General features: G+C 29.0%; 2 protein-coding genes across 2 annotated transcripts; one reads left to right on the top strand and one right to left on the bottom strand.

Annotated features, from left to right (window-relative positions):
- Positions 1 to 8,120: 8,120 nt before the first annotated feature.
- On the top strand, positions 8,121 to 10,760 carry LOC111303047 (sm-like protein LSM1B). Its single transcript, XM_022899049.2, has 5 exons — positions 8,121 to 8,481; positions 9,326 to 9,394; positions 9,514 to 9,629; positions 9,736 to 9,798; positions 10,141 to 10,760. Exons 1-5 carry the CDS (start codon positions 8,421 to 8,423, stop codon positions 10,216 to 10,218), a joined length of 387 nt encoding a protein of 128 aa, XP_022754784.1. The 5' UTR covers positions 8,121 to 8,420; the 3' UTR covers positions 10,219 to 10,760.
- Positions 10,761 to 11,030: 270 nt separating this feature from the next.
- Positions 11,031 to 13,743, bottom strand: LOC111303046 (uncharacterized). The gene is made up of 3 exons (XM_022899047.2): positions 13,304 to 13,743; positions 11,789 to 11,910; positions 11,031 to 11,537 (listed from the first exon to the last, which is right to left on the bottom strand). Exons 1-3 carry the CDS (start codon positions 13,425 to 13,427, stop codon positions 11,217 to 11,219), a joined length of 567 nt encoding a protein of 188 aa, XP_022754782.1. The 5' UTR covers positions 13,428 to 13,743; the 3' UTR covers positions 11,031 to 11,216.
- Between the last annotated feature and the right edge of the window lie 4,634 nt (positions 13,744 to 18,377).

The raw sequence follows: 18,377 nt of genomic DNA, 5'->3' as shown, positions 1-18,377 counted from the left end.
GATCTGTTTCTTCACTATAGATATTGTTTTGGAAATATAAGTCCTTTCTTTGCTTCGACCGGTTACGAAGATTCAAGGTGAGAACCAAGAAGTTCAAGTTTTATATATGTGCCCTGGCTAATTAAACTTTTTATTAATTTGAAGATATAATAATGTACACTTGCTCACATGTAGATGAACTTCAATCTACAATTAATCTAGCTAGCTAGTTCATTATCATTGAACCATTAAGTTTCATTGGTTTATTTATATAAATGTAACCTAAACGTGATTGGTTGATAATATATAAATTTGTGCTGAAGTTTATCTGATGTTTTTGCAGATATCAGCAATCCTATATGATATGCTTGTTGGATGCACGGTTTTTTTTCATGAGTTGGGAGAAAATAAGACTTCACTATAAGCTGATGTCATAGTATCAGTGATGATTACAAAGATCCACGAGAAACAACATGATCCAATTAGTTTATTGCGTAACTATTTTTCAGATTGCAAGGTTTTTTAAAGCCTTGAAGGAAGAAGAATTCAAGTTTGCATTGATTCTCTCTTTGTTGCATTTCTAGGTCCTTTTTTTTTTTTTTGGAGGATGAGAAGGTATATAAATTTGTCTTGTAGTTTCAAGTCGGTTATGATCTCCTGCATGTATAGAATTGTAGATTATGAGTTGTATGCAAATTAAAACCACCATATATCTTCAATGGACTAATCTATCTACAGAAACTAGCTAGACAAAATGTGAATAATTTATTTGTTTTTAAGCAGGCCATAATTCATGGTTTCCCTGGAATTTCTACTTGTTTGGCTTGAAACTACTGAGCAGAACGGAAAAGTGAGATTCATCAAACTTTGAACGAGAATGGTCCAAACCCAAGTTTGGACTGCCCCTGGCCCTGGTCCGCAACCAAAATGAACTTCAAGTTTCGCCCAATCACAAAAAGCCACGTGATCTTGTTTGGCTAAATGCTCAAATTAGGATCAAGAGTGGTTACTCAATTTAGAACCAAACGTTTTAATTCGTACAAATAAAGATAAAATGTTATCAACTTGTAACAATATAAAATTTATTTCAACGGTAAAAGGGATATACATGTTATACGCCTTTATAACATGTAAAAAGAATAGAAAATAACTAATTACGCAAATTAATGTTGATTTGGATTTTTTTATTATAATTTTGAAAAAAAAAAGAAAAGTTTTTTAGCAAAAAAAATTGTGTTTAACCCAAATTAGAAAAAACTAAAAAGTCTCAAACTTAGAGCAGATTGCCCTTAACCTTAATCACCTAGGCAAGTTATTTCAATCATTGATTCAATTTTATTTGTTATTTTTTGTGAGGTAAGCATTTTTTTAACTTTATTTTAGGCTAACTAATATTCGGTTCAATCAATTAAGCTTCAAGAATTGATTCTTTTTAGAGTTCAATTGTTTGAGTTCCGAAAATTTGGAAGGTTAATTGTTATTTTTTAGTTAAATTTGTATAAAGTGAATAATATGGTGAAGAATATATAGGTATATTTTGGGTTTTGTTGGTTTTCATAGTTACCCATTTTGTGATTGAGGGTTTTTTTGTTTTTTTTGGTTATTCAAAGTTAGGCATATTCTGGTTTTAGGTGTTTTGCAGTTTTTCATTCTTAGTCATATTCTAATTTATGATTTTCTGTTGTTCTTAATTACTCAAATTTATATTTAAGGTTTTCTGTTATTGTTCTTAATTCCTTGAAATAATAGTTAGGATATTTTACTATTGTTCTTAATTGATCAAAATTATAGTTAGGATTTTCTGTTGTTGCTTTTAATTGCTTGAAATTATAGTTAGGGTTTTCTGCTGTTGTTTTTAATTACTTGAATTTATAGTTAGGGTTTTTTGCTGTTTAGGCGTAATCTATTTATACATAATTGTTTATATAGCATTTTGATTCTTACCCATCACTTAAGCCTCCACTAGTGCTAGCATAAATGATCACCTATCACTGTTGTCTTAATTTATAGCATAAGTGAAGCCAATTAATTGACATAAAAAATAAATGTTATTTCATACAAAAAAAACTAACAATTCATGGCAGCTAGGATTACAAATAAGGTTAAATATGAAAGGCAATGAAGGTTAAGAATAAGCACGATTACAACCTCACCAGAACTAGCCATAAAACTAGCCACAAAATCACCAACAAGATAACCAGGATTAAGTATAAGCATGATCACAACCTCAAGTCCACTTTATAAATTATCTTGCCATAAACATTACTAAATAATAGCATCAAGTTAATCATGTGAATTCTAATTCTAAGAACATAATAACATAGGAAAAATATGCTTTGAGCTAGAATGTGCACATAAAAAACCTATTGTAAAAGAAAATTGCATTTCAAAGAAAGACCATTGGTTATAACAAAGTAAAAGCTTATAACATAAATTTTATAACTAAGTAAAAGATTATAACAGAAATTAGATAACAATGTAAGGGACATACACACTTAAACTAATTGCAATTTTTATTGTTACGGATTTAGGGTTTTTTATAACACTTATAATATAAATTTTTGTTGAAAATGATTTTTATAGCACTTATCAATTGTTGTTGCTAAAATTTAGGGTTTATTGTGACAGAATTTAATTTCTTTGATTTTGCAGTATGAGTTTTGATTATTGTATTTTATGATTTTATTATGCTGGGGCTTTTGTTGGTAATGATCTTAATCTAATGTATATAAATGAGATAGTAGAGGAATTGATAGTTCATCCTAGTGAGATATCTTACTTTGAATTGTTAGACATTTGTAATAAGGTTGAGTATATGAATATTAATGAGATATTGTATTTAAAACCTGAAAAAACACTAGTTGATGGCCTGATGGTAATAAATGATGATAGAAGCACTCTTGAGGTAATTAGGTATATGGTAGATTAAGGTGTAGTTGATGTGTATATAGTACATGGTATAAATAAAGGTATTTTAGCTCCTGAGCTGTTAACAGAACCTGAAGTGAAAGATGTAGCTAAGGTAGTAAGGAATGAAAGGGTAAAAAATCAATATGTAGCTGATGTAGTAGAGAATAAAAGGGTAAAAAATCAACATTTAGGTAAGGTAGTAAGAAATGAAAAGATAAAATTTGAAGAGGTGATTGAAGAAGTAAGGGTAGAGAATGAAAATATAGTTGAGGCAGCAAGGGTAAAAATTGAAAATGATATCGAGGTAAGGGTAGGAAATAAAAATGTGGTTATGGTAAAAAGGGCATTAAGGGTAAAAAATGAAGATGTGATTGGGGTAAAAGTTGAAGATGCATATGATAAAAATAACAGTAAAGGGAATGACTCTGAGATGAAACCAAATTTAACCTCACCAGTAAATGAAGTTGTTGATGATAGATATCATAATAAGTACTATAACTCTAATAAGTATGGTAAGCTTATCGGTGATGAAGATGAAATAGTTGATAATGCTATTAAGATGAGAAGTAAATTCTCAGTGTATGATTCCAATGCAAAAACCTCTTACATTGAGTTGGTATGTTTTTTGAAAATTTAAAATAGTTTAAATATGTTATGTCCTTACTATGTATTAAGACAAATAGGGGTATCATTTGGGCAAAAAACTATAAAAATTTTGTTAAAAATAAGTGTGTTGTAAAATAATGTATTTGGGTAATTTATGCAGCATATAATAAAAAGTTACAATTATTTTAAGTAAAGACTTACAATAATAATCATGATTGCAATAAGTTTTTCAAAAACCCAAGGATGAGTTAAGCTATTTTGGTTGAGTTGTACACAAACAAATTTATGAGGGATCATTTTCTTAAGAATGTAAAAGTACAAGAGTTAGTTAAGAAAGAGTTTGATATAGTGGTGAATATTAGCATGATAAGAATGGCTAAAAAAGATGTGGTTTATAAAGTTATTATCAATTATAAGGATGAGTTTAAACTTTTATGAGATCATACTGATGAGATAAAAAAAACTAACTAAGGCAGCACAGTGAAAATGCTAGTTCATAGGCCATTGCCAAGTTCTCTACCTGTATTTAAAAGGTATTACATATGTTTCGGGGCATTTAAAAAAGGTTTAGAGAGTGCTTTTAAGCCTTTTTTGAGACTAGATGGTTGTTGGCTTAAAAGTTGACAAAAGGTGAGTTGCTATGTACTGTTGGTAGAGATGGAAACAAGTTTTTAGTGGCTTTGGGCATTGGTGGAAGTGGAATGCATAGCGTCATGAAAATAATTTCTTGGTTTGTTGAAATCAAACTTGGTGTCTTTAGGAAATGGTATAGGATGGACAACCATGATAGATCAATAAAAGATAAATATTTATATGCTTATTTAAATTAAATTATGTACTGAATACGTTAACTTATTATTAATTATTTTTAGATGTAGTGAATTATTGAAATCAAATTAAATTATATACTGAATATTTTAACTAATTAAATGGTGTAAGGACTTGATAATACAATTGCAGAATTGCTTCCAGATGTTGAACATAGATTCTATGCTAGGTATGTATATGTTAATTGGGCTAAGAGGAAACATAAGGGTGAAGAGATGAAAAGAGTTTTATGGACAATTGTTAAGTCATTAATAGTCAGACAATTTGAAGAAAACATAAGGAAATTGCAAAAAAAAATAAGACTATAGTTGTAGATATAATAAAAACCCTACTTTAGCAATGGTGTAAAGCTTTCTCCAACACAAACTTTAAATGTGAATAGGTTGACAATAACTTATATGAAGCTTTCAATGGAACATTATTAGATGTAAAGCAAAAATCAATAATTTCTTTATTTAAAGACATAAGAAGGTTTCTGATGATAATAATTGAGAAAAAAAAGAAAGAATGATATAAGTGGAGATGTGTGATTGGTCTTAACATTTTAAAAGTGATAAAAAAAATATAACTATAGCATCACAATATGTAGTTGCATTTAATAAAGATGGTGGATAAGAAATAAATGTGGGTGTAGATAGGTTCATTGTCCAACTTGATGAAAAAACATGTAGTTGTAAAATATACCAACTTTCTAGTATCCCATGTGTACATGCCATATGTGCAATTAGAGATCTAGGTAGAAATATTGAAGATTTTGTGTCTAGTTGGTATCATAAAGAGATGTATTTGCAGTCTTATAGTAATTCTGTACAACCTATGCCTAGAAAAAAAAATTGGGCTAAACTAAAAATAGAAGATAATGTTCAACTCCCAGAGTTCAGAAAGATATTAAGCAAGCTAAAAATTAGTAAAAAAAAGGATCATAATGAGTCCAAGAAAAAAAAAACCCAACAATTCAATAAATCTATCCAAGAATGACATAATAATGACATGTAAACTATGTTATCAACTAGGCTATAACAAAAGAAGTTGTCCTATGGTAGACAATCAGGTGATTTCATTTTATTTTATTTTTATTTATTATTATAAACATTGTACTATTATGGATCCTTTCTTGTTAAAGTCTTTTACCCATCAATTCAACTTTATTATTTTGTCCATGATAACAAGATTATCATGTGCTTAAATTTGGAAATCAGAACATGGACCAAGGTGCATTAGGTGTTGTAGATCATATTGAAGCTGCACATGGTCCAAGCAACATGCTACTGCTTCAATTACTGCTTATAGTGCTTCCACATCAGCTTCTGCTTCTACATCAAGATCTGGTTACGCATCTGCATCTGTTTCTACTTTAACTAATATCAATGGTTTTGCATTTGCAACTACAACTATATTTACATAAACCCTAAATCCAGTTTCAAATCCAATTTTCATTTCAGTTTCAACTTCAACTTCATATCCACTTTTCATTCTAGTTTCAACAAAAGTTTCAAATCCAGTTAATATTGTTGCTTTTGTTGCCATTGAAAATGTAAAACTAAAGTCTAAAATACAAACAAGATTTACTTAAAGATGTTTTACAGATGAGGATAAGAGACTTTGTAAGATGAATTATGGAAAAATAAGTCCATTATCAAAGTCCAACTCTTTTATAATATCACTGGGAAAAGAGTAATTTTAGCAAACAGCATTAAAAGTTACAATAATAAGCACACTGTTGGAGCTGCCACAAGGAGTAAGACAAAAGTCTTACAGGGTTATGGATTATATACAAACTTAGAAACAAAGAGATAAATCTTAAATATGAATGATTCTTTACCAAACATATATATTTTTTATTTTATTACTTTAAATATTACCTATTGTAACCTAATAAATGTTATTCAATAGCCTGGATTAAGAAATGAGAGAGTGATAGCAGTTGGAACAAGCAGAGGCAAGAGGAAGGTTGTTGAAAATGTAATTGGTACTTAAAAAAGTCAAGTTCTTACTTTTAAAAGAAAAAAAAAAAAAGGGAAACAAAAAATTTGATAAATTGATATTCTGTTTTGTTGACTATTGCTGCTAGCTATTAATGTTAACTTTTTTTCCTTGTTAATATTGTAAAAACGCTTTCTATTTAACCTTCTATTAGTCGAATATTTTTGTAATAAATGTTATGTAAGAACAATTTTTATTGACATTCATCAAATTATTTTGTTATAAGATTGCCTTTATTATCATATTGCCTCATATTACTTTCTAGTTACATATTGCAAGTTGAATATATTGCATTAAACCACTTTTTCATAACTAATAACATAAAGTAACAGAATTCACAGCTAATAACATTGATTCAATTACCATTGATAAAATAAGAGTTTTAACAAATATTTACTGGCCTTCATAACAATCCTAACCCACTATTAAGCATATATGTTAAGTTTCTAGAATTTTTTTGGCATTGAAAAAAGATTACACAAAATACAAGTATAAAAAGGAATGAAATAAGCTAAATTTTTTTTCAGTTACCATCTCTACCATGTCTACCACCAGTATTTTTATTGTTTTCTTTCAATTTCAATATAAAAAAAGCTAACTTCTCCCCTCAACTTCATATTTCAAAATTTGAACATGACTAAATAAAAAATTTTTCCTTTTTTCAGCTCCAAAATAATCTCTTTTACTATTTCAAAAATTTTAGGATCATGCCATAAATGAAATCCACAAAAAGTGCCTTACAATCACACCAAAGAAATATAAGAAATAAATTTTAGCAAAAACACTAAAGAAATACCAATAAATTTATCGACTTACAATCACACCAAGAAAATATCAGAAAATAAATACTAGCAAAAATACCAATAAAATACCAATAAAAACACCAAAAAAATATCGGTAAATCAGATAATGTGGGCATTCATAAAATCTTCTACCAATATTGCTATTCGTTCATGAAGTCCACCTAACTACCTTTATATTGTAGTAACAAAAAATGAGTTCTCTTTCAAAGTTTATTTTACAGGGTAACTAGCTAAAATTAACTTATACGTATTTATATCATACAATCTTTATCTAGAAACCCTGTAATTTTAATATTTTGAAAAACAAATTCAAAAAAAATCAGAGCATAAGAAAAACCTAAAATTTATATCAGCTTTGAATTTACACTATTATATGAATTGATATTTGAATAAGATATTTGTGTTTAAATGTTATTTCAACAGAAAAAATTTTTCACTTTATAGTAAAAAACGAGAAGAAACGAAAAAAAAACCCTAAGCTACAGCTGTCTCACGATATTACAAATAGAAAGGATAAAGAAAAACATAAAAAAAAAAAAAACTTTAAAAACAACAAAAATCTTACCTAGGCTGTCGTTTCACATGAATAAATTAATTTCACGTCATATTGTCTGTAATGACTTTTATTCGTGAGCAATTTAACGACACGTAACATGTATATCTCTTCTACCATTAAAATAAATTTTACATTGTTATAAATCGATAACATTTGATCATTATTTGTACGAATTAAAATATTTAATCTTGAATTAAACAACCATCTAAAAATTTGATCATAATTTAAGCATTTAGCTATTCCTATTTTGTTGGTTAGATGCATGATTCCATTTCAATTAGATTAATTTTTTTAGTATAATCTGCTACGTCTTAACATATAAAAATGGACAGTCATAGGAAGTCTCGAAAACAGCTTCGTTATTAATAAACCCCAAATTCAATCCAACGGTCCAAAACCAATAATTAAAGCAACAATTCATCATTATTAATAAAACCCCAAATTACTTTCTTCCTTCGTATAAACCTAAACCTAACTCTCTTTCTCTGTCTCTCCCTTTTATTCTTTTTGCCTTTTAATAAAAGCTTCCTATAGTTTGGTCGATAAAGCTAGGGTTTTGTTTTACAGATTTGGAGGTGATCTTTTCTGGGTCTACACTTATTGAGAGAGAGATTTTTGATAAGATTTGATTTTTTTTTTTTACTTTAATTATTTTGGTGGGGGAGAAGTGGTTTAAACTTTGGAGGGTTGATTTGGAAGCCAATGCCATTTGTTTGGAAAATTGGAATTGAAGCATTAAAAAAAGAGTGATTTCCATGTCTTGGGCTGGTCCTGATGATATCTTTCTCTCCACTTCTCTTGCCACTTATCTTGACAGTAATCTTTCTCGTTCTCTCTCTGTTTTATTTGTAGTGAATAAGCCAATGCAACTGAATTCCTTGATGTTTTATTTTCTATCTTTAATTGTTTTTTCTTCTTTTTTGTTTTTTTCACTTTTCCTTGGAAGCGAGGGTCGGTTTGTTTAATGACACTGTTTGATTCAGTTTGTCCTGTTTGCGTACTTTACTGTACTGGGTTCTCTCCCTTTATGAAGTTCTGTTCTTTAATGGGATTGCCAGTATTTTTGTAATTTCGGTTTCTTTAAGAATTGGGAGGAATTGTTATTGTATTGCGTGTCCAACTTGTTGTCGTTAGCTTGGAAGACAGGCAAAAATTAGATGGAAAGGATTTTTCAAGTAAAGTGGCATCTTCTCTTCGTTTTCCAATCTCTACAGACTTGTCAATTGATTTTTTGAGAAAGACTTTGAGGATCTTCGAGAGACTCACTTGGCATTTGTGGAATCTCATGATTGAATTGTTTGTAGAATATTGAATGAAAGTTACCATCAGGGATAATTGGGTGGCATCTCAAAGTTCTATGTTGCAATCTGACATTTGGTCCAAATAGAATTTGTATAATTGAAGCATGAAAATTCTCTTCCACAAGATGCCTCAGATAGAGACAGAGAGTTTGTTAGCATAAACTATGATTCTGGTCCCATTACATTATGTTTCCAGACTCCTTCAATGTTTTTGGTTGTAATTATTTATCTCCCTACATTCTCATTTCATGTGCTATAAGGTTGCCCTTTTATTTTGCAACAATTTTTTAGTAAATTGCCTGTGATTTAGATTTTTAATGATTGTAGAACATGCCTAAGGACTGTTATCTATTTTGCAGAGAAACTCCTTGTCTTGCTGAGAGACGGCCGAAAGCTTTTGGGATTACTGCGTTCTTTTGATCAATTTGGTAGTTTGTCCTGATCTTATTCCTTGCTAAGTTCTATTCTGATTTCTTTGTTTCTTGTACTTCTTCTTTCTTTTGTTCTGAATTATAATCAGTGATGTGATATCCTTCCACATTCACAGCTAATGTTGTTCTAGAAGGAGCTTGTGAGCGAGTTATTGTTGGAGAATTGTACTGTGACATCCCCTTGGGTCTATATGTAATCCGTGGGGAGAATGTTGTCTTAATAGGAGAGCTGGTATACTGCTATCTTTTTTTCACCCTTTTCTTTTGTTGGCACGTGGAATTGTTTGTTTTCTCATACAATTTTATTTCTTCTTTATAAATTGCTGCTTGCTACCCAGGACTTGGAAAAGGAGGAGCTTCCCTCACATATGACTCATGTATCGGCAGCTGAGATAAAAAGGGTAAATGACTTGTCACAATTCTTGTTTCTTTGCATGTTTTTCATGTGGGTTTGCCGTATCTATTTGACTGAATCCATTTTATGAGAGGCTAGGTGGATATTTCCACTTACAAGGTTTTCCTCATATCTGTTTACCGTACTGTATATGCCTATTTTTGTCTGGTTTTGGCAAAGACAGCTAGTAATAATTTACTCTTCTGAGATGATTAATTAAAAAGAACTTGAGCAAGATGCACTTAGCTCCCCGTAGTATTAACTGAGGGTTAATTGATTTCATTATGAAATTCCCTATGTCAGTGTTTCTTACGCAATATGATTAACCCGTCTCTTTATCCTTTTGCAGGCTCAGAAAGCAGAAAGGGAAGCAACAGATCTGAAGGGCTCCATGAGAAAAAGAATGGAGTTCCTTGATTTTGATTAATGGATCCTGCTATTTTTTAGACTTTCATGCAATGTTCGCAAATATTAGTGCGATTGTGACCCAAATATGAACCCAAGGTGGGATAAGCATGAAAGATTCTTACTTCATCTCTGTTATTGGAGGAGGAAGCTAGAAGACGGGGAAAAGTTCTTAACTATCCTGAAAACCTTATCTGCTAAAAGGTTGGGGAGAGGAAGCTATTTTTTCTGTCTGTTAAGAGGCTATGATGATGATTTCTTTGTACCTGCATTGCATGGGCAATAACTCTATGTGCAGTACCTACAATTACGATCTTCGGTGATTTTAGGATTTTGAAAGTTTTCTGTTTATACCCGAAATTGTCTTTTGCTATCCTTGTTTTTGTTTCTCTTTACTTTCTTTCTAGGCTCTTACATTTCATTTGAGTAGAAATTGTTCAAAATTGTCGTGGTTTGTTGCTTTGGTGCCGCATTTTGTAATGGCACAATCACTTTCAATTTATTTGTAACGTGTTTAGTTATGTTTCATGATCATTAGATGCAGAAGTTTCTTCGATTTCTTTACTTGTGCCTTCTTCTACCTAGCCGTCTTGCCCTTGTTACTTGTAATGATTATAACTTATGAGCAAAATTTCCGCTCTACAAAGTGCGCAAACTTATGCTCAAAGCAAATATTTCTTCCTTTTTCCTAGTATAAGCTACCATAAAATATGGAAATTGGCACAAACGCCATTTTTTTCAGCGATAGAGGTAGGTTGAAATTTTCAAATTGACATGTATAAGCCTATAGGTGATAATTCTGGCCAAAAAAAAAAAAGAGAAAAGGCCTACAGGTGACAATCAGCAAATTGATCTACAACATTTGCAGAAAAGTCTGTCAGTGTACAAATTTATTGTTAATCTCTTTTACATAGAAAACAACATTTGATAAACATCTTAATACTTTGTATAGTACAGCGAATATAAGTTGGAAGTATTGAAAGCAGCGATATCAGAAGTCTGATTTCTTGATTACTGGTTTCAATCAGGATAGGTGAGTAAAGAAATGACACGCTTTTGATTGGGAAAGCGAGTCAGAAGCTCGGATCGTTTTGCCAGCTCAAAGTCTTGGAACTGAAAGGCAGGTGCGCAGGTGCATCCAACAAGGGAATAGTGGCTCTCACCATCCCTTGATTCAGTTTTTGTGACACTCCCGTCAGTTGAAATCTGAAAATCCTTTGTTGGAAATGCACCAAACCAAACATTTGGAGGTACCGTATACTGCACCTGCTGATTATCTCCCAGATCAGGTCCAAGACATGTTAGTTTCACCTGCCCATCTTTCTCATCCAACTCTAGTACCTGTATCAAATATGCTCCATTACTCATTCGGAACAATAAATTCCCATCCTTCTACCCCTATAAAGCTTTTTTTTTTTTTGGTTATATATTCATATTTTTATTGACATAAATCAAGAACATTTCAAAGTTAAAAATCAGCTTTCATGTCATGATTAAAAGGAAGACACAATACTATTTTGGCTTGAACATGGTCAATGCGTGTAAAGTCGTAAACTATATCTTTCTGTTAGTCCAGTTTGTGCAGCAATTACCGTGAGAGGTTCTCCCAAATAAAAATGCCAGGTCTCAGCACATGGTATACGATGAAGATGAGACACACACCCGGATGGTAGCAAGAAGTAAATACATGAGCTAACAGCACGATCAACTTTGTCTGCAGTGAAGCTACTGTTATTTTATGATAAGAACAATCATACTTTGAAACTAGAAAGAAACCACTTTAATTAATATTTCAAAACTTTGAATTGCAGAAAAGGACCCTGCTGTTTAAGCTGAAACTTCAAGGCAAACAAGTCCGACCAATGACGATGCCAGTGGGCAGGGACGGATCTACATGGAAGCATGTGGGGGGCAGTTGCCCCCATATTGAGTTCCCCAATTTCTTTTGGGTTTATTATAAAAATCTCAAAAGTTTTGAAAATTTAAAATTTTGCCCCTATTAAAAATTTTTGTAATCATATTTGCCACCACTAAATTAAAGCTAATACAAAAAAGTTTTTATTGTTTATCCAGTAATTGAATATTGATACTTTAAGTGCTAATCAATTTTATTATAATATATATTTATATATTTTCAAATTCGGAAAAAATGAAGTAAATTATTTTAAGAAAGTTTGAAATTGTTAAATTTTTAATTTTTCCTAATAATTTATTTAAATTGATGCAAAATAATTTTATAAGAGTAATGAGACTTGAAACTTACATTACTTGAATGGTTTAAACTTTCTAACACCAAAAAAATAACATATAAACTAGAAATTAATAGAAATAAAAATAAACAATTATCTTTAATTAATATATATTTATATCTTCATTCTTCTTTTTATTATATGTAAGAAAAGAATCATTTTTTATTCTCCAAACTATAATGAATAAAAAATCAAATATATTTATTTATTAAAAGAAAATGATAAAACTAATATATTAAAAGTAAATAATAAAATCAGATATGTTAATTTTTATTTCATTCTTTCACATAATATATTTATCTTAAAAAATTTTATAAGTAAAATTTTATTAAATTAATATATTTATATATTTATGTCTATCATAAAAAATGATTTATCTAAATAATATTTAAATTATATTAGTTAAAAATTATATAATTAATTATGCAAATATTATTTCTATTGACAAAATATTTTTTATATACAAAAAAAATTATACATACTAATTTTATTTATAATTTTTAAAATTAATTTATATTTCAAAAAAATTAAAAATTAACTTAAAATATTTGCCCTACTTACCATAAATCTTAGCTCGATCTCCGCCAGTGGGTGTAATTTTCATAGGAAGTCAAGGTCAACTTTTCTGTCTTATTAATTTCTCAGCAAAATTAATGAGCTTTGGGCCAAAAAAGAGAGAGAGGGTGAAAAGCACAATTAACTGGTAAGACGCAGATCAGATCCCATCTAACAAGAAAGTGGAATCATAAACCAAAAAACAAGCTATTCCCAGATTAATAGGTTTGATCTCTACTGCGGCACAAGTGAAAACATCACAATACAAGCAAAAATATGAGGAATTTTATACAAAGTACTTACATTCAGGTGGAAGTTGAGATTTGGAGAGGAAAATCGAGGTATCTCTGAAAGTTTCAGCATAGAAGCCACCTTCAGGGTGGGCCACCAGATTCAACTTTGCTGCAATCTCTGATGCAGAAGCCATGCTGCTTAAGTTTTCCTTACTGGTAGATACAAACTCCGACAAGCTTATAGTTTTCTTTTTTTGGGGGGTGAACAGACCTCAATGGCGATGAAGTCACTGGTTACGTGTAAAACTAAGGAAACAGCGAAATCCAGCCACACCTAGTCTTAATGTGGGATCCACATTTGACATCAACTGTATATTTAGCTGTCGAAATCTTTGCCTGTCAGACCGTAGAACGTTAGGTTAGATCTGTTTTTCCCGAAGATTAGGTCAGTAGGGTGCAACGAAGACTCTATCTCTAGAAGGCTACCAAATCCGTCCAATCAAATTCTTTGAATTCTCGTTAGGTATGGCAGCTACAGAATAAAGTATGTTTGCTCGCGATGGCGTGCTATTGCAATAGATTGGAGTTGGGCCGCGTCTGTCAATAATGAAACATTGCAATTTTTGGCCTTATCAAGGAGGGTCTATCATCTATATTACTGGTTGCAGTTTCACTATGCAGTTTGAGATGAGAGTCTGCACATAGAAGGAGTAAATCATTCCTCACATTAACCAAACATTTCCTACAGGTATGTATCATAAAGTATAAATTCATAAATTTATTATTAAATATAAATTTTAAGAGTTATCATTAATTTTTTATTAAAATACGATTAATTACTCAATTAAATAGATTTTATTTAAAAAAATTTTAAAATTAACTTAAATATATTTAAAATGATAAATTTTAATGTACAAAACTAGATTTTAAATTTTAGAATATAATTATATTTGAAAAAGGTTACAAAATCCTCATAACATCTATCCAAAAGATAATATCAGTTTAATTTTAAATTATCTAAGCCATAAAATCTCTTTGTAAATTTATCAAATAATTTGATTATTTAAAATTGATCTTAAAATTACATTGATAATTTGGTAACAATTTAAGATAATTTTTTCGCTTTAAAAGTGTCCATGAAGAGTGTATCACTCTAAAAAGGTTCCATCGTTGGATTTATTTGATTTTTTTGTAATAAATATTTATATATCAAAACGAAGTTTAGAACTTTGATATCGAAAAATTCTCATCCAAATTCTTCAATATGTTGATAAACTTTAGAAAATATTCTCTCATCTAAGAATTTACATAAATATTACTATTTACAACGCTTTTAGTAATTTTATCATTGGATATTCAAAACTTAATTTAAAAAAAAAATTATTTTTAAAAATATTTTCCAATATGTTGGTAAAATTCTCTATAAAAAATTATCCTCCAATTTGTTAGTAAGATTTTTTTAAATAATTTTTTAAAAAAAATTTATTAAGTCTTCTAATAATTTGGTAAAACTTAATTCATGATTTAAATCCTTCAATAATTAGGTAAGATTAAAAACATTTAAAAAAAAACTATTTTTTATTTGAAAGAAAAAAATCAGTTAAAATAATTAAAAATCATCATACAAATAATATCATGCAATAATAATAACCATGCAAAAATAATATATATAAATTATCATACAATTAATATATCAAAGTCATGCCAAAATAAGAATTAAAAATAAATTAACAAAGACTTCATGCAAAAATAAACTTTTTCATAACATTAACTGAATCAATCATTTAAAATAACATATATAAATAATATATATATATATATATAAAAAAATAAATCAAAACAAAAAATAAACGAAAAAAAGAAAGAGAAAAACATGCGCTGTGGTCGGGTTTGAACTGGGTTAAACCATAGATCACACAGGTCAACCAAATCCTAACGTAACTAAAAATGACGTCATTTAGTTTCCTATATAAAAGCTAAAAATCAATTTTTGTTTTCAAACCTGCTCAGTTGCTTCTCTCTGAACAAAATTTCCTATGACCTCTCTCTAAATAGTCCTATTAAAAACTTCAAATTGTTTCAGAAACTAATCAAGACCTAGATTTCGATGTTGAAATCTTCAAATGAACCTAAAAACCACCATTTTCGGCCATCGTGAACTCACCAAAAAATTTAAATATGCCATAAACTTTAACCATTTTTTGGAAAAATCCAAAAAACTTCCAAAATTTTGAATCTAACCCAAAAAAAAAAAATAGATACCAAAAAAATAAAATAAAATTTCACTCTAAACCTAGAATCTTAAAATCCTAAATAAAAAATGAAATCCTGATCAAAACCCTAGAATTTAATCCAACCCAATATCAAACAAAATACCAAAAAATTTTCTAGCAGATTCCAGAAACCAAAAAAATAAAAACTCCAAAAAATTTCAAAAATGTTAAAATAAAAAAACCCATTTCTCAAATTCCAAAATTTCTAGACAAAAATCAAACCCTATTCGCATGAACTTAGAACTGGAAATCAAAATTCCCAAAACTTAACACTAAACCCAAAAAAAACTGTATCTGTCGGATTGTATTATGCCTTCCCTTTAATCTATTTGTGTTTTTGGTTTATATAGGGCTTAATTCCCTTTAATTATAGAAGAAATAACTCAATTGAATCCTTAAATTGGGGATGATTTGATCCTCTGTAATTTGGGTTTGATTCCTGACTTTCTAAAACCATTCAATGATTTGATTCATTCTTCCTAATTTGATGCCTAAGATAAATTTTGAAAAAAAAATTTGATTTTGTTTCCAATTCTATGCAAACACAATTTCTAGAATGATTTTTAAAAAACCAAATTCTTGATTTTGTTTGCTTTTTCTTTTCTTTTTCATGAAACTTTTAACTTTTTTTTCATGAAATTTGACTCTTTTTTTTTTTATTTTTTAGAAAAAGTAAAAATTAAACAAAAAAATTAAAATTAAAAATTCTTCTATTAGGCTTAAAGATTTCCAATCAGGCCCAACCTACGATCGAATGTCCATTTTTTATGCCAGAGAAACTCTCTGATAGAATGGGGTATCTACAATATGAAAATAATGTTTGATAAATAAAAGTGAAGGCATCATAAAAGAGATTACATTAATCTCTTTAGTTATGAAAATTAAGCAAACTGATGAAATCCCATGGCCTTTCTCTTACCTTGAGGTTTTGTAAAGAACTTTTACAATAAAGAAATGAGAAAATTTATGGGCATTAAAAAATTACTTAGTGAAAATGGCACAAATACAACTCATTTTGCATTAACCTATGTAAAACATATCAATAATATCAATACACCCTTATATAAAAAGTATCCCTCAAAAGATCTGAGAGTGTCACATGTACTTTTTTTAGGTTATTTTGCAGCTTTTTGTTATTTCATTAGGACCAAGTTGGAGTTTTACTGTCAGAAAGTTTTTTCAAAGGATACAAGTGTTTTATTTTATTATTTTGTCTTTGACACTTATGATTTAACTATAATTTTGAAGGTTATTTTTTGGGTTTTTCTTGTTGCTTTAGAAAGTGGAGCTTTTGGCTTGAAAGAGAAGTGTCTCAGGTTCTTTGCTTTTTTTTCAACTGTTTTTAGGTAAAATATGTAGTTATTTTTCATTATTTAATTAAATGTAGATTTTTTTTAGGGTTTTCTTAGGATGATTTTGCTATTACATATTTTCATTTTGTTTAATAAAGCTGGATTGTTAAATGGGGTTTAGTGATTTTAAGGTTTGCATGTTATTGTGAATGTGTTTTTTTTTTTTAAGAATTTTTTTTTGCATGTTGTGATGTTAGATGAAAATAAGATTGTTGTTTATAGAAACCTAATTTTACAATACATAATTTGTATTGTCTTTTGTTGTTTAGTTTTAACACATGTGTTTTAACTGTAATTTCGAAAAAAAAACTTAGGTTTAGTACTACTTTAGATAATGGAGTTTTTGGAATGAAAAAGAGATTTCTCAAGTTTTTTTTTTCCTTTTTTTAAGCTATTTTTAGTAAAATCTGTGGCTATTTTTATTATTTAATTAAATGTAAGTTTTTTTTATGGTTTTCCTTAGATGATTTTGCTATTGGAGTTTAGGTTTTGTGGTTCTCAGGCTTGCATGTTGTTGTAATGTATTTTTTTAAAAATAATTTCTCTTTGTATATTTTGATATTAAATGAAAGGCGAATTGTTATTTATAGAAATATAGTTTTACAATGCATAATTTATCTTTATTAGAAGTATTTTGTTTTGTATATTATTTAAATGAAGTTGTGATTTTGTTTTTATTGATTTTTTGCTATTTTTTTATCTTAGGGTTTTTTTAAGAATATATACATCACAAAGATTAATTACACTCATTTGTCTCTTATAACTTTCAATTACTATGCACTGAGTGAAGCATTGATTCAATAAAAAAAATGAAAATATAGTTGAAAAGTAAAAAATAATTGAAATTCTTAGAGTGAAACTGGAAACTCAAAGATTTGAAGTAAGATTTTGTTCTTTTAATAGTAGTCAAAATGAGTCGATTTATAAGCTATTAGGTTTTCAATTCTGATAACTTTTACAAATGTTCTTAATTTTTTTTGTTACATTTTTCTTACAAAGATTTTTAACTCAATCAAAATTTAACTTTTAATCAAACTTAAATTATTTTCCTGCCTAAAACAGTATCTTTCTATCTCATAAACTTTATCATTTTGTAGGTTTTCAAGTTGGGTTTTAGTTGTATAGGTCATGTACAATTCAACGATCCTACCTCTAAAAATGTTGATTTATCAATCATCAAACATGTATTCGACAAAGGAATCATTTTTTTTATATGTCAGACATTTATGGACCCAAAACTAATGAAATGTTTTTTGGAAAGGTAACATGCTTGCACATAAAGTTCTGTTATAGACTTTTAGCATGAATTCCAAGTTCCAACAGCTTCTAGTTTTGCTTTTAAATGAGTTTAAGTAAATGGCTTTTTGGTAAAGCAATTTATGATTCAGAAAACTAATGCTTTTAGGTATTGAAGCAGTTAGCACGAGAAAAAGTACAATTAGCCACAAAATTTGGTATTACAAAAATGGATTATATTGGTTTAGTAATAAATGATACACCTGAATATGTTTGTGCCTCT

The sequence above is a fragment of the Durio zibethinus genome, chromosome 13 (assembly GCF_047325235.1).
Source record: "Durio zibethinus cultivar Kanyao isolate XHJ-2024 chromosome 13, ASM4732523v1, whole genome shotgun sequence".
NCBI lineage: Eukaryota > Viridiplantae > Streptophyta > Magnoliopsida > Malvales > Malvaceae > Durio > Durio zibethinus.
Note: the sequence above shows the minus strand (reverse complement) of the source record. Positions and strands in the feature narration are given on the sequence as shown.

Excerpts from the sequence above, each read along its gene's own strand:
- LOC111303047 (XM_022899049.2), top strand. The coding sequence starts at position 8,421 with ATGTCTTGGGCTGGTCCTGATGATATCTTTCTCTCCACTTCTCTTGCC. Across the intron at positions 9,395-9,513 it reads GCGTTCTTTTGATCAATTTG|CTAATGTTGTTCTAGAAGGA; the intron begins GTAGTTTGTCCT and ends CCACATTCACAG. Across the intron at positions 9,799-10,140 it reads CGGCAGCTGAGATAAAAAGG|GCTCAGAAAGCAGAAAGGGA; the intron begins GTAAATGACTTG and ends ATCCTTTTGCAG.
- LOC111303046 (XM_022899047.2), bottom strand. The coding sequence starts at position 13,427 with ATGGCTTCTGCATCAGAGATTGCAGCAAAGTTGAATCTGGTGGCCCAC. Across the intron at positions 11,911-13,303 it reads ATCTCAACTTCCACCTGAAT|ACAAAGTTGATCGTGCTGTT; the intron begins GTAAGTACTTTG and ends GCTTCACTGCAG. Across the intron at positions 11,538-11,788 it reads ATTTGGGAGAACCTCTCACG|GTACTAGAGTTGGATGAGAA; the intron begins GTAATTGCTGCA and ends TATTTGATACAG.